Below are 23,791 nucleotides of genomic sequence, written 5' to 3' on the forward strand. Positions count from 1 at the left end.
GTTACACACATGCGATACACTTTCCATCAGAGAAATGTGCATCCTCTGTGGTGTGGAATTGCTTAGGCTTTTTAAAAAGCGGTACGGAGCAGAAAGCAGCGATTTGCAAGGTTTGCATATCGCTATGTACAGTATATTGCTATATCGTGTATATCGCAATATGTACATATCTATCGGTGGTCAGGGCTTCACGTGAGACAGACAGAATTGAAGAAACATGGACATGGTGTTTCAGGCACTGATAATTTTTTGGTGGCCGTCCGAGCAAAATTTAGTGCCGCTGAAGCAAACACGCATATTGTTTACATCTTGTGGCTATTCTTTTTAAACAGCATTTGAACATTTACAGATTGGCACCATTTACTTCCATTTTAAGTAAGTTTCACTGGAACCCAGTTATTTGCTTCTTTTGTCTTTATTTTTGAGAAAAGGGGGCGAGTCTAAATACATTTTTGTGGTATTCAATAGGAATGTCACAAAATATCAATACATTGATAATTGATTGGCACGTTAATTTCCATATAGTTGAGAGAAATCGAATTAAATTAGAAGCCTAATTTGTATGCTTTCCAATTCACTGTCAGTTAGCCTTCCGTTAAATGTAGTCTGACGTAATAGCTTTAGGAGACCACAAGGGGGGTGATATAAAATTTACAGTACTTAATATTGAAGCCGGTCGCACACTGGATGAGAAGCGTTGCATCGTGGGTTGGACAAGGCACAGATATCACACACAGGATGTGACGATGCTGTGCAGGTGGCAGTCCACAGTTGTGAATCCAGTCATCATACACACAAATGTTAAGAAGCTTTTTGTACTTCAAGAATGAACAAAGTGATATTGATGATTTTGCAGGCAAGTGTATGAAACTAGTGTAACTGAGCAAACAGAACATTTAGAGATGGTTTGAATATATTTCATTCAAGCTGTCAAACCACAATCATTTGAATTTTGGACTGCCAGACGCGTCAGTCATGCGACCCCCTTTAAGTTACCCTACTGCTCACAATTTCCTAAAGTTATGTTGAGAAATATGTATAAAGAGACCTATTTATATCTGAAAAATATGCCAATATAGATTGATAATTTATTTTTTTTATTTTTTTATATCGATGTGTGAAAAAGATATCGATCCCAAGCCTAGTAATCAACACAATGAACTTAACCTGTATTGAATCTAAAATACTCCTTTGATGTCCTAAATGGATAACTTAGAAGCAGTTTTTTGAAATTGGTTGTTCAGAAGTAAATTTTTTTATATGATGCAAAACTAATTTTAAAACGACTTCTTCAATTGTATAAATTGGGCTTAAGACAGAAAGTTGCAATGGTGCTTGGCAACCGTCAACAGAATTCCCACTCTTTTCATTTTGATTTCGACTGATTCGCTAATGAATAATTAAGACCAACTTGCCAAACATTTAGACTAATTACCTGAAAATAACCTATTTAAAAGAGATATCACTATGGCTTGTGAGCAAGTTCGACTCTACACAAGCTCAACACAAGGGCAATATTTAGGTCATGAAACATTTTAGAGAAGAGCATAACTAGGAAATCTTATAGGCAATTTCCAGGTATTCCATGACCCTACAAACTCTGCATAAACAACTCGACTAAGTTCTTCCTTACCTTGACTTGTTTTGGACATGTCCTGCTCTCTGTTCAGGTGCAAATAACATAACACAGTCCTGCACAAATATATGTACTGCGGTATAAACGGTATTGAAAATGTTTTACCATTGCATGTTATTCTGGCAAGCCCTAGAATCACATGACATTAACACACACTGGCAGGCTAGATGTACCTGATAGCTCCGTCTGGGCTGTTGAGTTCGGACATGGGCACTGGGTCCCATTTAAAGTGCAAGCCCCAGTTGAATCCCCCCCGCACAATGGGAGAGGGACTGTAGACCAGTGTGTCGGCACTGATGATGTCAATGACGGGACACACCACCGTTTTTCTGTTTTGTTTGATAGGTGTGAGCAGCGGCTGGAGCCACTCCTCATTCACCTCACAGTGACTGTCCAAAAACACCAACACCTCACCTGAAACACACATAAAGGGCAAGGCAAGAAAAGCACAAAACAAGGATTACAAATCATAGCTAGAGCTCTAAAGTCTGACTGGATGGGCAGCAGACTGTTTCAGCAATTACTACATTAACAAAATAGCATGGCTTCTCATACAGCTTCAAAAAAATTTCATCCGATCAAATTTCAGATTAGAGCTCTATCCGTTTTACAATTACTATAAGTGCCTTATTAAGGTTACTTTATGAAGCAAATTGTTTGCAGGTCCACTACAGCAATCTGGGCTGTCTATTGACTTCTGTGGTTAAAAAATTTAATTGTAAGTTGCTGGATGAACATTTCCAGACAAGGCAAGAATGTGATTTTGAACACTAATGTTTTCAGGATTGATGAAACTAAAATCCTTCCATAGCATCCAAGACACAGTCCCTGACATGTAAACTGCGGATAACCAGTTGGTCTCTGAACCCATAGTAAGTGAACTGCAGTGGCTTTGGATAACACCATCTGGTAAATGATCATCTAAAATTATGACACACCTTTAGTGTGAGATGCTCCGATCATTCTACCACGGATAAGCCCCTCCCTCTTCTCATTACGAACCAGCTTCACCATTTTCTGCAGGTGCTGCTGAATGTAAACGTCCAGATCTTCCTTCAGATCATCTGTCAGTCACATCATATCAGGATTACTGGTATTCACACAATGGTTTTCTAAACAGGGGCATTACATGCATTCTTTGCTAGGCCAAGACAGAATCTGCAGGCATTTTCTGCACTGATTTAATAGAGAAACTTTACAGAATAGGTTTCAATATGACAAAATGTGTTAAAACTGAGCTGAGAGTGCTCTTAGAATTCACAGGCCAACTAAAGGAAACATGAAAAGTATTTACAACTTCTGTAGTGTGTCGTATCTGATGGAAATATTGGAGGGCTATTTTTAGCTGATACAACTCCAGCCATTTTTAACTGTGGAAATATTTTTAGAGCAAAGAAAACTAGAAAAATGTATATTTACAATAGAAATATAGATTTGATTCATTTCCACAATCAGGCACAGAAATCACAATCTTGAAATTCCCTGATTCCACGCACATGACGTCTTTAGAAAAACATGACGAATAGACCTTTTTTCACACATCCTGGTCATCATTTACACTATAGCAACACTATAGCTGTGTATCAGAACTATCATCTGCATTCGGTCAATGGATGGTCCGATTAGTTCTATTTTGGTTGAACTTGACAATAAACCTCAATGTTTTCAAATGTTTATTTAGCTTGACACGGCACATGTTTCTTGTCTTCAATTTTGATGTACAAAAATCATTGGAAACAGGGGTAAAGGTTGTTTAGGTTAAGCATTTCTGATTAATCATACATTAAAAGCAACAATAATTTCGTCCTGTGATCCCTCCCATTGATAAAGGATGGACCGGAGGTTTCTTTACACAAGAAAAGTCCAACGGAATGGACCGGAACTAGGCTGCATGTAAAATGTCTATTGTGTACAATAAGATCACAGACATTTATTTGGAAAATTACTGGGGTTCATTTTAATTTCATGTTGTATTAATGCATGGTTTTTGTAGCAAAGGTGATTTTTTTCAAATGGGACAATCACAAAAGTGCATGAGCTCATGGACCATTATCATAGACTAGATCTCGATTCAGCGGACCAGATTAGATGTCAAATGGGACACGTTTACAGAAAATAAAGTGGCTTGCCCAAATCACTGTGGTCATCCACCAGTATGATCTCATGGAGCAGGTAGTTTGGTGTGCGATCCAGCACGCTGTGAACAGTCCTCAGGAGGGCAGAGAACGCCTCATTGAAGAAACAGATGACTACGCTGGCCGAGGGCAAGGCCATGGGATAGCTCCTGTCTCTGCACCTGATGGGAACACAGCTCATGAGTTGATTTACAGGAGTATTACACAAAACAAATTGTACCTTCACCTCCATTTAGACAACACAGCATGTTTTACACTAAACCATTTGTGCACCTTGAGCTCATAAAATGGCCATTCTTCAACTAAACGACACCTAACCATGATTCTGGGTCATTCTTTAACTCTTTCACACTTAAATTTAACAGATTCAACAGAGCTAGTGTTTTGATTAAGTCATACTTGTCATTCCTGGTGTCGGGGATGTCTCTGTGGTATCCGATGCGGTTACTGATGAGCACGTTGAAGGCGTGTTTGTGATACCCCATGTCTCGTACCTCTTGATCCTGCTTGTTAAAAATCATTCCTGCAATCAGACATAAAACACTGAGTGTGTTTGCAGGCACAACAATACACTGACACGCTATCAAACATCAGCTCATTCTAGCAACCCAACAACGCTTGACAACCGCTTAACAGTTTAAACAAGTTTAACGGATTCACTCTGAATAAACTGCCAGAACGCATGCAATGGGCAAATATCTAAGTGTGCCACTTGGTTTTTGAGTAAACAGTTTGTGATCTTTCAACAATACAAAAGGTGTTATAGGTGTTACTTCAACTTCGAGCACTTTTAGCGCTGTGGATTTCTAGATGCATCACATCACACCTTTCTCCAGTGGCTCGAGCCGTTGCTCTTGCTCACTTCTGTTGCATGTTTCAGTTCGGGGTGTGGGTCAGGAGGCTGGTTCTGCTGACAGCATCACTATTACCAGCTCCCATCCTGAACACATATCACTGTGCAAGCTCCGGTAGCATGTTCAGCATTTCACAGACACAGCGAACGAGCCACCATTACCTTCTGATATACCGTTGTCCAATGACAGGCCATCTTACATCCTCTTCGAGTGGATCATGGGAGAGGTGGTGTGTCTTATAACTGAATCGAAATGTCATTGGTTGCTCTCACGAGTCAACAGTACAATGACATTTTTTAACTCAACTCTCAAGTGAAGAAAGAAAATGCAAAGAAACATTTTAAATAAAAGGAAAAGAAAAATTGCCAAATACCTTTTAAAATGCAATTTAAATTGTGCTATTAAAGTGCATTAAAAAGACTTAATGTACTAATTTATTGCTACATTTAATGACATTTTAAACATTAAATAAATATGATTTATTAATGCACCATTTTATTGTTAAATATAATTACATTTTTAAACATGAATTAAATAAAAAGTCAAACAATAAAGAAAAGCAAATGGCAAATGGATGAAGAAAAGCTATTGCTACAAGCTTTTTAAAATGCAATTTAAAAGATGCATTTAAAAATGACTTGGTCTTTGGTAATGGGCTGTTTAATTGCTAAATAAACTCAAAAAAGAAATGTCCTCTCACTTTCAACTACTTTTATTTTCAGCAAACTTAACATGTGTAAATATTTGTATTGGCCCTAGCCCTCACCCTCCGATCCAACAGGTCCCAGACGTGTTTAATTGGATTGAGATCCGGGCTCTCGCTGGCCATGACAGAACATTGACATTTTGTCTAGCAGGAAATCATGCACAGAACGTGCAGTATGGCTGGTGGCATTGTCATGCTGGAGGGTCATGTCAGGATGAGCCTGCAGGAAGAGTACCACATGAGGGAGGAGGATGTCTTCCCTGTAACGCACAGCGTTGAGATTGCCTGCAATGACAACAAGCTCAGTCTGATGATGCTGTGTCACACCGTCCCAGACCATGAGGACCCTCCACCTCCATATCAATCCAGCTCCAGAGTACAGGCCTCGGTGTAACTCATTCCTTCGATGATAAACGCGATTTTGCCACCCCTGGTGAGACAAAACCACAATTCATCAGTGAAGAGCACATCTGCCAGTCTGGTCTGGTCCAGCGAAGGTGGGTTTGTGCCCTGGTTAATGTCTGTTAAGGAGCTGCCTTACAACAGGCCTACAAGCCCTCAGTCCAGCCTCTCTCAGCCTATTGAGGACAGTCTGAGCACTGATGGAGGGATTGTGCGTTCCTGGTGTAACTTGGGCAGTTGTTGTTGCCGTCCTGTACCTGTCCCGCAGGTGCATATTCATACACAGGTGTGATATTCGGATGTGCTAATCCTGTGCAGGTGTTGTTACAAGTGGTCTGCCACTGTGAGGATGATCAGCTGTCCTTCCTGTCTCCCTGTAGTGCTGTCTTAGGTGTCTCACAGTACGGACATTGCAATTTATTACCCTGGCCACATCTGCAGTCCTCATTCCTCCATGCAGCATGCCTAAGGCAGGTAGATGAGCAGGGACTCTGGGCATCTTTCTTTTGGTGTTTCTCAGAGTCAGTAGAAAGGTCTCTTTAGTGTCCTGAGTTTTTATAACTATGATCTTAATTCCTTTCCTTCAGTAAGCTGTTAGTGTCTTAACGACCGTTCCACAGGTGCATGTTCATTCATTGTTTAACATCAAGCACAGAAAACATTGTTTAAACCTTTACAATAAAGATCTGTAAAGTTATTTGGATTTTTACAAAATTATCTTTAAAACACGGTGTCTGGAAAAAGGGCTGTTCCTTTTTTTGCAGAGTTTAGAAGTACATTTTTGTGGCAGCGGGGGCATGGTGAAGCGTCCGGCCAGAGAGAAAGCGGTAAGTGCGCTTGCACCTGAGCTAAATTATGTTTAACACCTGTCTCTAATTACAGTGAGCACGTGGAGAGCGGCATAAAAGAGCCACACCGCCAGCAGACTAGGAGAAAAAGAACGAGTCGAGTGTGCAGCGTTGGCGTGTTTTACCAATAGATATTACGGTGTAAAGAACAAGGGCAAGGAGGCGGCGAGAACCAGCTTGACAATATAAATGATAGTTTAATGAATAAATAAACGAAAAACACTCAAACATAAAACACACAGAGCAGCTGTAACATGGACCAGAAATGTACCTACTTTATATTACAGATATATGCTGATTTGTATGAGAAATAAATGACAATATTATATATATATTGAATGCATAAAAAAATGGTCTTTATCATTCCTTCCAAATTAAAATCAATGACAGATGCAGTTAATTGTTCAACCAAAATAGCAACAACAACCAGAGAAAAAAAATGATTTTATGCATGACAAGCCTGAAAAACTCTTATTTTGAAATGTCTATACTATCTGCTCATTCAAACAGATAAGGGAAATAAAATATGCGTTTTACAAGGCATTACAAAATAAAAACTTTCAAGTAAACAATGGCATAATCCATCAACAGTAGATTATCAGCGATCACTTGTCATAAATGTACAGAATTTATTGATTGTAAAATGCTCTGAAGTCGCTTTTAAATGTGAAGCCTGCCACGCACAAAGCCAATATGTTTATTAAATCAAAGCCTTTTAATGTTTAATAAATCACATTAAAGTTTTATAATTACATTATGGCCATTCTAGTCTTTACATCTCCAAATTTAAGACCTCTTTAAATGACAACTAAGAATTTTGTTATACCATTTAAGATATTTAAGACTTTTTAGGGACCCGTGGGAACCCGGTTTACGGTAATCCTGATGAGTCTCACAGAGAGAGAACTTTAACAGATGCAATAATGCATTAAACAAAATGAGGGGATAAATGAACAGCATGTATCAAACATTAAACAACAACAGACACATGAGCGCCTCGTTCACAGACACATATTACAGCGCTCATCAGTGACACTTCCAATGTATAACTTAAGAAATGTGATCACAATCATAATGAGAATAGGTAAAAACATCATAAAGATGGAATAGTCATGAGTTATAACGATATACAACAAGCATATTAGTTTCACGCACAAACTACTGTCTAGAAGTTCACAAATGGCACAATACTTTCAAAAGTATTGAGTACACATGAGTTTCCAAACACTAACCCAGCTCTGGAGACAGGTCTGGTTTGGCGGCCTCCGCTGCATGACCTCTGCGGGCCTGACCCTCATCTCTGTGCTGGGCCACCGGAATGCGGGTGATGCGAGGCTGGAACCGGTGCTGCCCCTGGATGGGCACATTTTTGAATGACACGTGGCTGTTCTGACTGTGGTTGAAGTACAGGAAGAGAAGAATTGACCAGGTCACAGAGGTGAAGAGGCAACCATAGCAAAAGTAGCGCAGAGTAACGCTGCCCATGGTATCGCTAGCATCTTCGGTCGGCCATTATCAGGCCCCTGAAAAACAAACATTCAGAATCAATACTGCCCTGCAATGGCAAAATGCAGTAACTACACATTTTGTCCAGAGGAGGACCGGCTTCCCCAGATGAGTTAGGTTTTTCTGATTTTTCGTCCTCCTCCTACTTAAACATCTTAGGGAGCATTTACTTTCATTGCCACAGTCAGTGACTTTTGGTTTGCTCACTGGAGCCTTTAAGACATGAAAGGGTAACTAAACCAACTTTTTTTAGTTAATGATCTGTAAGAATGGGGCTTTATTAGTACTGGTCATTGATTCAAGTAATTTTTTTGACATTTGTGTATAAAGTGTTTTAATTCTACAATATATGGTGTAAAAACGTCTGAGTGCTGCCCTCTTAAGGTTGAACGGTGGCTACTGCAGTTGAATTTTCCTATTGGCTGTTTGCGGTACTTCGTGACGTAACCGGTGACAGCTGACGTAAGCAGGTTCCAGCTCACCACGCCCTTGGTACGAGCTACCACGCCCATGGCAGTATAAAAACCATCTTGTTTCGTCAAAACCACTGTAGCGAGTCAGGAGTTGGAATTGCGAGTATTGAAAACGATCAGGATAGAGTATTTTAGCATCTATTTAGCATAACATTTATATAGTTATTTAGATTATTTAGTGTAGTCTAGGTAGTTAATTAGCATATTTGTTAGTGTAGTATTGTTAGAAGCATAGTTAGTTAGTAGCATAGTATTAGGTCAGTTAGGATAGCTTCAAGTTAGCGTAGATTATCTGTATTTAGTACAGTGGTCAGGATGGTATGTAGGTGTAGTGTTGCTGGTTGCAACAGCACTGCTGGACTGTATAGCTTTCCAGCAGACTTGGAAATTAGAGCCAGTGGTTGCATGTCCTTGGCCTGGAAGACCATGAGTTCCGCCTAGAGCTGTAGGAGTGTGCAAACTGCATTTTACGCGGGATTGCTTCTCCAACGCAATGGAGGTGGAAATGGGCTTCTCCAAACAGCTCAGCTGAAAGCGACGCAGTGCCAAACGCTGCTCCTCCTGCATGGACTCCACCACCGCAGCGGCGTCTTGAGGTGAGTGATCATATATATTTGAATCACCATTTACTGGATTTGCTGGATTTTTTCACATAGCGGCAAAATATGAATATGCCTACAGAGCGCGCGCTATTGACATCAACTCGATAAAACTCATCAGATTCATATACATGTCGTCTTGCGACCGTGTGAGGAATAAGAATAACATAATAGTAATACTCCTGGAGAAAATTACCACTCCAGTCACTCTCCATTTTAGAGTCTGACAGCAGCTGTCAATTAATCCGTCACTACGGGTCTCAGGTGCACGCCCCCCCGCTCAGCCCCACCCTCGTTTCGTCCCCTCTATCCCCGCTGGTGTCTGCCCACTTTTCCAGCATTTTTCAAATATTGCTAGTGGGTGGAGTCAGACTCTGAGCAGGGGTTTAGTTACCCTTTAAGGCATGATTTTCTGTAAAGCTGCTTTGAAACAATATGTACTGTTAAAAGAGCTATAAAAATAATGATGGCTTGACAAATTTAATATATGACTGAGAATAGGTCTGTGATCTGTCTTGTTACTAAAAGATTTGGCTCAGCTAAGCTCCGATTCAGAGAAAACAGTAAAACTATTTTATAATCAACATCTGACTGGACTGTATGATGATATATAACGTTGTACCATCATTACAGACGCATAAACCATTAGACATTTTGCTACACCGTTTATACCGCAGTAAACACTTTTTCAAGGAGCTATCAGTAGGACTGCTTTATATATTTTACACAAAGTGAAGAGCTGTAAACTGAAAATACAGAGCAATACACATACTAAACATGTTAATAAGGGGTGTCATGTTAATGGGGGCGTAATGTTATTATGAACCATGCGCAACAAAGATGGGTTAAGCCGTTGCTCACAGTCTCCAGGAAGCGAGCTGAGTCTGACATGGGGTAGGTAGCAAGTGGGGTGGCAAAGATAATTTTTAGGGTGCCCCCCTGTGCCACCCTTCTGGCCCTGTGCCATGATTAGTGAGACAGAATCGATTGAATCATTAATAGTGCGTCATGTCCGCTTTGTTGGCTGCAAGTCTCTGATTGGTGGATCGCGGTCTTTAGGATCATGGGTAGTGTAGTTCTTAACCAGAAATTCTCCTATGAAACAACTTCTAAAAAATTCAGTTGAAATAACGCAGACTGATGGCTTCAACAGAAGCATAAACCATTGATTAACAACCTCAAATCTCACAACAGGTCTGTCTTTAAAGGTTTTTAAGTTATCGTTAAAAATCACCACCTATGGTGGAAATTAAAAGGATTTTCACTTCCAGAACCAGACTATTGCGCTCTATTCAAAGGCTTATCCAAGAGTAGCCCTTATCACATGGATATTTAATCAGGGTCCAAAATTACTTCTATTTGTCTGGTGAACTGTGCAGGTGCTTCCTTTCGGTGACAGCTTTTAAAAGTAATGTTCCAGTTCTGTCCTCAAGGGGGCTCTGTTGGGCTACAGACAGCAAGGCAGCAAGTGTTCAGACAGAACGGCCCTTGGCTAGTTTCCCGCTGCTAATCGATAGCCTCAGTTAGCTGTAAATCTTTAAGAAGAATGAAGGCAATTTTCAGGATTCATGTCATCGGGAAGAATGGAAATTCACTCACGGATTTCAAGTAGAAGTGCTTGTAAGTTTTAATTACCCACAGATAAAACACACACACATTCTCTAGTTATGATTTCATTATAATACCAGAACCAAATGATTATCATGACATTCATTTGTTAACAGACAGAAAAACCGGACTAAAATAAAAAGTGTTTTTCAGCGCTGCAATATTGCTATTGAATCTATAGCGTGAGACATAACACGTGGACAGTGTTGTCCGATTTCCAAACAAATGACTCTTATGAGTCATTTGGAGCTGACTTGATAAATCTGGTTGAATTAACTGACTCACTCAAGAACTGTTTTTGTGTTTTATGTACTAATAATCTGAAAAACTAAATTTAAAATAAATAAAATCCAAATGAACTATTAGGCAATTACATATTTTATAAATAGTAAAATAGTAAAATGATTAAAAAAATAATAATAAACAGATCATTTTCAAACATTCATCCAGTTTTTTTATTTGTCTCATGTCTGTCAAATCAACTTTTTAAATGCAATACAATACTACAAAAAACTTTCCTACAACAAATCTGACTATATTCATATACCACCTTGGCTGGAAGGATAAAAAGTTAATTCCTGTTAATTCCTGTATTTAATACTGTACACAAGTCAATTTCTCATTGAAGTTTCATCAAAAATAACTGTCTTGATATATAACCGTTATTGTGATCTGCAAAAGCTTCTCTATGAACAGAAATATAGAAATGTGAAAGGAGGGGGTCAAGTCTTCTGTTTTCTAAAAGCTTTGGTCAACATGCACTTTAAACTTTGAATAACAGAGATGTCAAAAAATACAATCTGAGAAAATCTGAACTTTGATTAGCCTATAACCCAGACCTGGGCAACTTATGGCCCACAGGCCTGATCCGGCCCTACGCATGGTTAAATGTGGCCCGCAGCGCATTTATCCTAAAAGCATTTGTTTTTTTTCATCAGATATTTCAGTTATCTTGCATGGGGATCTAACCCGCCTCCACAAGCGTTTAACATGCTCAGGGTTCCCAGATAAGAGGAACCCTCTTATAACAACCCCAATTTGAGATTCATACTTGTGCAAATTGGAAATATTCCACCTAATGTTATACTTATATTGTGCAGTCTGGCAACCATGCATAAGAGTGTGCTTTTTCTATCTCTGGCTTTCCCTTTTGAACAAACTTAGCGATCTCTAGTGCAATATTCTGCTCCAGGAAAAGTGTTATACGGCCACTCTGTCCATTCTTGATGCTGCTTGTGATGTTTGCTGCTACTAAGTTTTGCAGGTAAACCTTCTCAGTGATGAAATTAAAAATAAAAGTAGATCTCAGCATCATTGATATGAAGGGTAATCATTGACACGTGAGCAAAAGCAAGCGAGAGATGAATATGTATATGTATTTTTATTTTGTGCAATTTAGAAACGTTGAAGCCCCCTCACACCTGTAGGTCAATCTAACTCTTGCAGTAATCATTTATCATAGTCATGCATTCTGTGTTATTCAGTTGTGTGCTGAATGGAAAGTCAAAACATTGATGAGACCCGCATCATGACCCTTCTAATGTGTAAATGGGTAATGTTTTGAGGACAAAGTAAACTCACACGCTTTGCGACAAACATTAAAAGTTCCATAACTTTCTATTTTTTTATTAAAACAGACCCCTGATATTAAATTGAATAATAAATTAACAGGGAAGTAGAGATGGTCAAATAAATCATTTATAAGCTCAGCCTTTATTCAGTTTTTTAATGCCTGATAGAAAAGTATCTTTCTAGAGCAATGCAACACTGCAGAATAGTCCCATTAGTCAAATATACACTTCAGAAAAAATAGTATACAATATTTCTGGGCTTAAAAGATACAAAACCCAAATCAATGCTGAACATTGTATCTCAAAAGGAATGCAATGTGGCCCCCTATGCACTACTTAAAGCCCGATGTAGCCCCTTTACCAAAATAGTTGCGCACCCCTGCTATAACCTTAACCTTAAGACATTCCAAAATGGTCATTAACAGATAAGTAAACAATAAATCTTGTGGAGAAACTTAACACTGTATATGGGGCTGCAACTAACGATTATTTTTATAATCGACTAAACTAACGATTATTCGGCGATTATTGCAATGATTAATCATTAGCTCTTAACAGACTATTCAGCTTGTGCCTGAATTAAAAGGTTGTATTAAACGTGCTTACTAACAATAAAGAGGACAAAATCATCTTTTAAAAATACCTCTAAATGACATTCACTGAATTAAAGGAGGACAACTACTTAGATTTCTATTTTTATTCATTAATAAAACATTTCACTGCAAAAAAAATGGACTTGTTTTCCATTTAAAATGGTCTAAATATCCTTAAAACAAGATACATTTATTTGAGAAGCAACATATTTAGACTTGCTTTAAGAGAATGTATCTTAAATATAAGTGTATTTTGATACGTGTATTTTTTCACTTGTTCATACTTCTGCCAGTGCAGTAAAGCCAAAATATACTTATATTCAAGATATTTGCTCTAAAAGCAAGTCTAAATATCATACATGTTGCTTTTCAGGTAAATGTATCTTTAAGGATTTTTTAAATATTTTAAAATATTTAAATATTAAACTTAAGTATTATATCCAAAATTCTTCGATAACAATCATTTCTTCTGCGGTATAGCTGCTAAAGTAAATGTACATAAGGAGTTTTAGACATTTATATTGGAAAACAAACCAATAAAGACAAATCAAAAAAATATTTGTTTGCATTGTTTAATGGGCCTACACCCTCTCACCATTGTGTTCACTTGATTTCAATCCATCTTTAACTGAAGAAAAAAAATCACAAAACTCTTTCTTCTTTATAGAACTGCGTATCGCCGATTTTCTTCACAATAAGATACACACAGTGACACTCATATAATAATTCACTATGTCGTGAGCAATCACTATAAACAAAATCTAGCTGCAGCAAGCGTGCGCCAGTGATGAGCGTCTCCGTGCGGGACAGTGCATCAGTCGGGAGAAGTTTTAAACTCTTTAAACTCTTTCATGCAACTCATATAAGCGGCTCTGACCGCACAGACAAATGCCCGTTTCAGAGTTTGTGCTTATTTATACAGCATGTTTCATTATTATTTGAACTTTAATAAAGGATGCATTAAATACAGTGTATAACGGCGCAGTGTTTCCTTTTTAGTTTACTTTTATGGCTCCGCTTTATTTCACGATGAAACTGTTTCTGTATTTACTTATTTTGCATTTTTGTATTATAATACTGTGCAATCGACATCACCGTAATCTGTTTGGAGTGTTTAATTGGGGTTTAAATATTTGCTCTGACAATGATTACAAATATCTTTACCTAACGCTTACCATGCATCATGAAATCACAAATTTGTTCACAATTCGTTCCGATTAGATTGTTTTGGAACAATTCAAAATTATTATTTTTTAAATATGCTGAAAAGTAGATTAAAAGTTTTTACTAAACATTCTTTATTTGGACAGCACAAACATGTACCAGACTTGAGCACTAGAGTTACAGATGGTTTGGCTTATATGTGTGGCTGTAGGGATGTAACGATGCACTCCGAGCCGGTTGAAAATTTAAATTTAAAATATAAAATGTCCGTTGAGATGTTAAAAGAATCGCGATACACATTTTAAACAGCATGGTATCTGATGCAGATCTGGCTTTACAAGCGCGATAGCAGCGAGCAAGTTGTAGCTTTAAACAGTAACAAACATGGAAGCAGCAAGTGTAGATCTTAATGTTGAGGATGCCACATCCTCATTCATATCGGAGGTGTGGCGGCATTTTGGCTTTCCGAAGACTAAAAATGAAAGCGGTGGTAGCAGACAAAACAAAAACTGTGTGCAGATACTGCAAGATGTTAATATGTATAGCACAACAAACATGATGCAGCATACAAACCGTCACCACAGTGAGAAGCTCCAGTCACCTCCGTCTGCACGTAAAAACCTATCAGTAGGCCAACCCACACTGACCGGCGGATTTGCAGCCCCACTTGCGTATACGAGAGCCCAGGAGATTATAAGGTCCATTTGTGTTTTCATGACAAAAGATACAAGGCCGATTTCTGTCGTAGAAAATTAAGGATTTAGGCTACTGTTCAACACATTGGAGCCAAATACACCATCCCATCACGCCCCCATTTTAGGAAGACTGTCATGCCAGCGCATTACAGGGAAACAAAATCTAAAGTAGTTGAGACTCTCAGAAAAGCATATAGTGTATCAATTACAACCGACAGCTGGACCTCCAGGGCTACCCAGATTTATCTTATGGTCACAGCCCATGTGATAACCAGTGAGTGGGAGATGGTTAATTTGGTTCTCCAAACTCAGCCTTTGTTCAAAACACACACAGGAGCTAATATTGCTGAAGTTTTAAAATCAGCTGTGAGTGAATGGGGCTTCAAAAGGCCAACCATGGAATTGCTGTGGGCACGGACAATGCGAGGAATATGGATGTTTCTGGGCTGACCCCCCCCCGTGTCAGGTGTTTTGCCCAACACTTTGAACTTAGCCAGCCAAGTGGGTTTGAGTGTGTCCCACATGAGCCGCTTGTTGGGCAGAGTGAGGCGTATTGCTGCCTTCTTTCATCGAAGCTCCACAGCCACAGCTGTGCTCGCAGCCAAACAGATACTACTGGAGCTTCCAGCACATAAGTTAATTATTGATGTTGCTACACGCTGGAACAGCAGTCTGGACATGATCGAACGCTATCTCGAACAGCAAGCGGCTGTGACAGCAACTCTCCAGAGCAACAACGTTCAACGAAATGTCTGTGGCATCGATACTTTGGATGGCTCAGAACATGCGTGATGCGGAGGACATGGTGAGGCTTCTTAAGCCACTCAAAACAGCCTGTGCTGTGTGATGAAAAACATCCAACTGCGTCTCTCATTGGTCATTAAAGCATATGATCGAGCATAACATGGCATCCAATGAAAAAGACTCTCTCACTGTGAGCAACATAAAGAGAGCTATACTGAACAACCTTTCAGACAGATACACTTCAGAGTACAACCACATGCTGGAGTGCACCGTCAAGCAGTGCTGATGTTGCAGAACCAGGTATTGTATTTATTTTACTCTCTCTAAATGGATTTTTAATAATTTGTTGATTATTATGGCATATTTTTCTAAATGTGTTCGTGTTAACTCGTGCAAGAGTAATGATACAAATTATAACAAATTATATTCAAATCTTGCCTTTATAACAATGTGAAATCCCTGTCACTGTTGTACTTAGATTTTAATTCCTCTGTGCAGGATGAGGGCAAAGAAGGTGCCAGTGGCCACCCCCCTGCAACAGAGTAGCTTCTTGACCAGACAGACAGAGCAGGAGCTGAGCTGAAACAACCTCCTTCCAAGAAAACAGCATTGGAAGATCTCCTTGGAGGGACTTTTGATGAACCTGTTACACAGCACCTCAATCAGATGCAGAAATGAATATTACAGAGCTGAAACATCCATTTCCCTCAATAGCTGTCCACTCAAGTGGTGGAAAGAGAATGCTAGGCTATACCACTGCTATCCAGTATAGCAAAAGCGTACCTAAATTTTGTTTTGTTATTGACATAAAATATATTTCAGTTTCACAAAGAAATGTGCAGCATTTTGTCTAAGTGAGAAATAATAAAATGAAACTTTTTCATTTATCTTAAAGAAGAAAATTGTTTCGTGAAACCAGTATCGTGAATCATATCGCATCATGAGTTGAGTGAATATGTTATAGACAAGAATAACAATGTCTGATGCAACATATTGACTTAATGCATACACACACACACACACAAACAGACGGTATGTAAACTGTGGAATAAACATAATAGATTTAAATATGTTACGTTAAAGGGGTCATGACATTTTTCATGACAGTCTTTTTTATAGTTTTATTATCTTCCTCGAGTACCACTGATAAAGATAGTAAAGTTTTTTGCACCAAAAGTCATAATTTAGAATTATAGAATAATTTTTCATCCTCTCTCTGGCCCGCTGTCTGAAAAGGTTGGTTTTGGCCTAAGCACCACCTTAAAACTTCAATGTAAACAGCCATTGTTCTGATTGGCTAACATCGTGCAGCCCCCCAAATACATATTTAAAACTCAATCTCTAGAGAATGAAGAAGTTCCACAACATTATAAAACAAAATTTCAGGGTTTACACATAACGCACACTGTATAAATCAAAGCAGTGCCATAAACTATCAAACAGTCATAACATTTGAAATAGTCATGAAATAAACTGTTTACACACAGTTTTGCATCAGGTCCAAGTGTGTTAAACTGCCCTATCCTTCAATAACAGTTCCTTTTCAACACTTGAATCATATTATGACTGGTTCACAAGCAATCCACACACATTTACAGTATCATCCTGCACTGAAGCCGGAAACACATACAAACGGCCAAAGATGACAATCTACAGCAAGTTTACACCAACAATTAAAAACAGCGCAGATGGGGGGCCTGGGATTCTCAGTGAGTATTGACGCCGATTACCACCCCTGGAGTCACGAGTTCGAATGTAGGTTGTCCTGAGTGACTCCAGCCAGGTCTCCTAAGCAAACAAATTGACCCAGTTGCTAGGGAGGAGAGTCACATGGGGTAACGGCCTCGGGGTCGCGATTAGTGGTTCTCGCTCTCAATGGGGCATGTGGTGACTTGTACGTGGATTGTGGAGAATAGCCTCCGAGGTGTCATGCACAATTATCCACGTAATAAGATGCACGGATTGACTGTCTCAGAAGCGGAGGCAACTGAGACTTGTCCTCCACCACCCTGATTGAGGTGAGTAACCGCGCCACCACGAGGACCTACTAAGTAGTGGGAAATGGGCATTCAAAATTGGGAGAAATGGGGATAAAAACATTTTTTTTAAATTGTGCAGATGGGGGAAAGAACATTTCCATGATGTGTTTGTGCTCAAACAGCAAGAGACAGAGCAGCTGAATGAAAGAGAATGGCTTTTCTTTTTAAGATTTGTAACTTGGCATCTTTTAAAAGCGGTGCTAGATACATGACAATGGTCAACAACATCTGTCTAGTGCATGTTTATAAACAAAAATCATTAAAAATAGACCAGATGGGTTCCCTTTTGTGTTCAGGAATAGTTAGGCCACACTAGGCCTGTCTGTCCTGTTCTCTCTCTCTGAGTACAAACTGAGTACCAGTGGCCAAGGATGTGACGCTGTAAAGTAGCATTGATGTTGTTGCTGTAGAGGCGGTCATGAACTAATGCCCCCCCCCCAAAGTTTTGAGTTCTGAAATTTAAAGTGAATTTTTATAGTGGAAAGACCTCTTACATGTCTAAATGTCAAGGAAAATCTGATTCCTAATAACATGACCCCTTTAACATTAACTGAACCAATAATTACAGATGAGATAGGTTGCGTGCAGGCAGAGATCCATGTTTAAAATGCAGGATCATAGATTTAAAATGTATCCATATGTAGCGTGTAAAGGTAGTTTTACATGGAATGCGGTAACTGCGGGTTCCCTATTCATTTTGATATAGGGAGAGAGGCAGCTGAATGGAGGCGGCAGCTTCATTCAAGAGACAAAGCACAAGATAAAAACTGTGATCTTTTCCTGGTTGCGTGTCATTGACCAATCACAGGTGACTAATCAACAGACACTTAGTTAACTGGTTAGTTCCTGTCAGAACCATCTGAAATTGCTCCCTATTCCCTATATTCTGTGACATTCACTAAAAAGAGAATAAAGCCATAAGAGTCTTTCTTCAAATACATTCAAACTTTCCAAGGCCTCAGTAAACTGAGAAACCATCTAGAACCACCTGAATCATCGTATGGAATTACAGCAGCGCTCGTGCATGTTTAATTCATGCTATGGGGTCCTCAAGGCCAACACACAGGCTCAATTTTTCATTTAAATTAGGCAGCACTCACACATGAGAAAACCACACAACTGCACTCAAACATCAACATTCACACAGCAAATAATGCTTGACAAAATGGATAACATCATGCCCTATCCATCTGAAAGACATGCAAAGATGAAGGACATGTGCGCACTGAAAGTGGAATGGAGCAATTACTGTATCCATCAAAACACTGAACTGTTTTAATGCTATAAAAAATAGTCTAGTGTTGTAAAACTGTTGTATTTCAAAAGATATTGGCTGATAATCATGCCAATTTGCCCACTAAACAGAATTGTCATTTTCAATTCAAAATCGAATCTATCATTTTTGTAAATTATGGGTAAATGTTGTCGGAAATAAGAGTTCATTCAATGTCTCATTTGCTGCCATTAAGTTGAATTGTATGTACTGTATATATCAGCATTATTTTGGCCATCAGCCAGCCACCCTGCTCTCTAGTTCTAATATTATAAATAAAGATTGTCTAGTTAGACTGATATACCTGTCATATGTATAAGGGATGCACTGATATGAAATGTTTTGGCAATACTTATACCGATTTTAATCGCTTTTTCGTTTAGGAATTATACTTAAATGCACACAGATGAACAAAAGCCATCTTCTAACAATAAATAATGAATAATTGATGACAGTGACTGTTACATCTCGGTGTGCATTATTTTTAAACAATTCCTCGGGCCAGAGTCAATTATTCCACATATTCCACAGTTACCACACATTAAGACATCGTTCAGCATTTTATCTCAAGACATTTTCTGTTTTTTGTCCCTAAAATGCTCTTGTGAGTGGAACTTCTTTCTTCCACGTCTTGCTTTGATACAGTCCGAGCCCTTGTTGTCACTTTAGAACTAGCAGAGGATTCTGAGGCTTGTGCTGCTTTACTGGAGCACTTACTCGATTAATGAGGTAGTGCGTTTGTGTGTTTGTTTTTGAGAGATCTCAGAAACTCTTTTTTTGAGTCAATTTTTTGCAGCTTTCGTCAGAAGTAACATCACTCAAAAATTGCAGAGATTATGCACTTCTCAGCATAGAGAAGTACATAATCTCGAGTGTCACCATATTTATGATGTTAACCTCAACAACTGTTTTCAACCCCACTGAGATGCAGGTGTGAGCTGACATGACGATTCTGTTTTACACTCATGAGTAAGTGTGTGCATAATGCGTTTATGTGTGTCCACATGTGTGTGTGATAGGTGGAGAGGGAGCATGAGGGTGTTTCCCATAGATATTTCAGATAATATTTAAACTGTTGTAAGTGTATCTAGATTTGATACAGCTCAAGACTTCATTGCTAGTTCTAAAACGTCACTTTAGAGACGAGAGAGGGAGCGTGAGCCCAATGACAATTTTCAATCGAAATTGAAATAAATTTAGGATATTATAGACATTAACCAATGTCTTTGTTTTAATTGGCTATTTTGTTATGGTAGTCTGTAGGGCTCTTAGAAATTACTGAAATAATTTGGCAAAGTGATATGGAACAGTTATGTGGTGTAATTGCACACCTTAGAACACCCGTTAACCAATCAGAATCAAGCATTCAACAGACAAGTGGTATAAATATATACACACACACTGATCAGCAACAACATTAAAACCACCTGCCTAATATTGTAGGTCCCCCTCATGCTGCCAAAACTGCACCAACCCGCATCTCAGTATAGCATTCTGAATATGATATTCTGCTCATTACAATTGTACAGAGTGGTTATCGGAGTTACTGTTGACTTTATCAATTGAACCAATCTGGCCATTCTCTGTTGACCTCTCTCATCAACAAGGAGTTTCCATCTACAGAACTGCTGCTCACTGTTTTGTTTTTGGCACCATTCAGAGTAAATTCTAAAGACTGTTGTGTGTGAAAATCCCAAGAGATCAGCAGTTACAGAAATACTCAAACCAGCCCATCTGACACAAACAATCATCAATGCGATTATCTAATGTGGCAGCAGTGCAGAAAATACCACGACTAATGCACGCTGTAATCAAAGCTAAAGGCGATTCAACTAAATATTAGAGTATGTATGACTTTGTTTTTGGCCAGGCAGTATATAGAAGCATTTACATACACACACACCTGATATAATACTTACTGATGCAATTGTCCATATATTAAAAAACGATCAAAACCCAAATCATTTGATCACTAAACAACATATTTTCCCCCAAGCTACCTTGCACCCAAAATTAATTAATCTAAAACCAGAGAAAATCGTAATTTATGAACCTAGACAGTAATTTTACAGCTGTTAAACATTTAAATCGAGCGGATTACATATTCACTGTGATACACTACCGATATTTCCAAGACATGAGGAAGTCAGGTGTAAACACAAATCACCAAGACGGAGAGGCAATTTCCAGAATTAAACTAATTTAGTGTACTGAAGACACAATGTATTTTATCAAATGAAATATAAATATGGAGCGTGTTCCTCCTATTATTGGCAATAATTACAGACATCAGACAGTTTAATACTTCCAAATTCGCAGACATGCAGACAATCATGGGCTGTGTCCCAAAACACAGTCAGTCTACTGTGTCGAGAGATGCTGCAGACTCGAAACGCGACAAAACGTTACTTTGAAACGCGCACAAAATTCCTACTGATCTGTAATGCTCCTATGACGCCCAAACATAGTGTTTTGGTAGACAGCTCACTTCTAAACAGGGCCATCATGAGCAATGGGCTCGCTAGCTGGTACAAACAAACACTTTAAAAAGCTCTGTATCATAAGCCGTCAGTCCTCTTTCCCGCTGTAATTTGCAGTAATAATATTAGTATTTTATTGTAACTCACTCGCTGATACAGACGTGGTTCACAGCTCCATTCCTTTGCGCTGCCCTTCACTCGCTGGTGGTGATGATGACACGCACAGCACCGCTGCGTCTCAGTGACTCTACTGCTGCCTGCTGGCCGAACATCAAATCACAGCCTAAACCCATATTTAATATAAGCACGGACACGTCTATCTACACTTAAAATGAACACATTTTTTGTTTTTGTTTTACAGAATGTAATCTTGGTTAATGTTAATTTCTCAGAATACTATTGTTCATTTTTAGAGTTTGTTTAAGGGTTACAACTGAAAGAAAAAAGAAAAAGAACAAAAAAAAAATGTATGTGGTGAGAGCTACACTCCATTGGATGTGGTTGAGGAAGAAAGAAGTTGATATTCAGTCTAGTTTTGGTTTCCAGCTCTTCGAATGGTTGCAACCCAAACAAAGGAATGTTCAGAATTGTTTCTAAGTGATCCAAGCACACATAAAAGCTCCTGGACTAATGTGCCTTAAAGGGATATTTCACCGGGGGAAAAAATGAGAATTCTCTCATCATTTACTCACCCTCATGCCATCCCAGATGTGTATGACTTTCTCTCTTCTGCTGAACACAAACAAAGATTTTCAGAAGAATATTTCAGCTCTGTAGTTTCATACAGTGCAAGTGAGTGCATGGCGACTAAACTCAAAAGCTCCAAAAAGCACATAAAGGCAGCATAAATGTAATCCATAAGACTCCAGAGGTTAAATCCATATCTTCATAAGAGATATGACAGGTGTGGGTCCTTTTTCACTACAAACCTACACTTTCACTTTCACATCTGAAAGTGAAACTAAACAGGCAGTGAAAGTGAAATTGGAGATTTAGAGTAAAAAAGGACTCACATTTTGATCTGTTTTTCACTTGTATAAATGTGTTTTTTGCCATCAAGTTTGTTTGATTTTATTTTATTGGATGTTAGTTGCTTAAGACCCGCCCTCACACTATTATGCAGGTTGTTATTGGAATTTAGACAGTCAGTCAATCAAGAGCATTGGGCAATGCAGAATGAAAAGAGATGCTGAATGCTTTGCTATAAAAAAATGGGTGATTTAATTGCTCAACCGTAAAGTTATATCATTTCATTTTGCTATAGAAGTGTTTATATTTTGTTTATGTGTTAGAGTGAAAGTTTGTATTTGTCAAACATCGTTATTTGAAATATGAATAACGAAATACATCGAGTTTATTTTCATTTCCGAGTGATATAACAGCTTTAAAGCTTAACTGAAAAATGACAAAAATAACAGATTACACAAAAACCTTTGACAATTCTGATAATCAATGTTTTGTTGGTCAATGTTTGAAAAACTCAATATTAATAAGCTAACTGATTATTTGATTTGTCAACTTAATAATTTGTCAATCACCCTCAAAAACAAGTGTCATTTTAACATTTTCACGGGTGGACTCATTTAATTACGATACCGTTTCACTCGGTTTCACTGAGATCTACGTCACAATACGGAAGAAACGTCAGTCGCTACTTCCGTTTCATGCCGATTTTAAAGTAATAGTTAACTGGAAAAAAAAATTCATTATTTGAAGTGACTGTATCGCTTCAGAATACTTATAATATATGTTACTATGTGTGAGAACAAATGTTATTTGAATTCAGATGTTGTTGTTTATGCATCTTGCTTTTTTCATAGGAAAAACAGGTTCAAAGGTTGAACTTAAATTCTACATTTCAAGTAATAGATTACCCGATTACAAAATTATTTGAAATGTCCATTCTTAGTATAAATGCTTATCAGATTCTGTTTTCAGACCATACCAATCCAAAGAAAACATTTGTCATTGTCAAAAGCTTGACATTTTTAATCTATCTTTTTCATTTAATGAACTGATAATAGCTCCTTTTTTCTCTCTTTTTCGTCAATTTTACTAATTCTAAATGATGACTTCTAAATGATGTTTTAAAAAATAAATGACTTTTAAACGAATAAAAGATCCTTAAAAAAATATTAAATAACCTGGTTGATTAACTGTATACATCCTGTTATAATGGGGCGTTTGACTTTGTTCACACAAGTAATTATTAATCACCTGTCATCAAATATGTGATAATGATTATTCCTGAATAAAGATCAGGTGTTTCTGTGGGGTATTCACTCCTGCATGTGACAAAAATATCCTGTATTCTTCAAATTCTGACTCTGGCTATGGTGTAGTGTTAGCAAAGAACATCCAAGTCCAAATTAATGTCATAAAAAATATACAACCAATCACCCAAAACCAATGCGGTAAAGTGTATTATGGTTTGATAAGACCAGAACTTTTTGACCATAATTCTA

General features: G+C 38.3%; 1 protein-coding gene across 1 annotated transcript in view; it reads right to left on the minus strand.

The window, feature by feature from the left end:
* Nucleotides 1-21,550, minus strand: part of LOC127634471 (polypeptide N-acetylgalactosaminyltransferase 11-like) — a 37,035-nt gene extending 15,485 nt beyond the window's left edge. The window contains exons 1-6 of the mRNA XM_052114058.1: nucleotides 21,474-21,550; nucleotides 7,814-8,104; nucleotides 4,171-4,294; nucleotides 3,766-3,932; nucleotides 2,575-2,700; nucleotides 1,810-2,050 (exon numbers count right to left, since the gene is read on the minus strand). Coding sequence (XP_051970018.1) covers nucleotides 1,810-2,050; nucleotides 2,575-2,700; nucleotides 3,766-3,932; nucleotides 4,171-4,294; nucleotides 7,814-8,066 — 911 coding nt within the window. The 5' untranslated portion in view covers nucleotides 8,067-8,104; nucleotides 21,474-21,550. The remainder of the gene's footprint in view (nucleotides 1-1,809; nucleotides 2,051-2,574; nucleotides 2,701-3,765; nucleotides 3,933-4,170; nucleotides 4,295-7,813; nucleotides 8,105-21,473) is intronic.
* Nucleotides 21,551-23,791: the final 2,241 nt, after the last annotated feature.

The sequence above is a fragment of the Xyrauchen texanus genome, chromosome 41 (genome assembly GCF_025860055.1).
Source record: "Xyrauchen texanus isolate HMW12.3.18 chromosome 41, RBS_HiC_50CHRs, whole genome shotgun sequence".
Taxonomy (NCBI): domain Eukaryota; kingdom Metazoa; phylum Chordata; class Actinopteri; order Cypriniformes; family Catostomidae; genus Xyrauchen; species Xyrauchen texanus.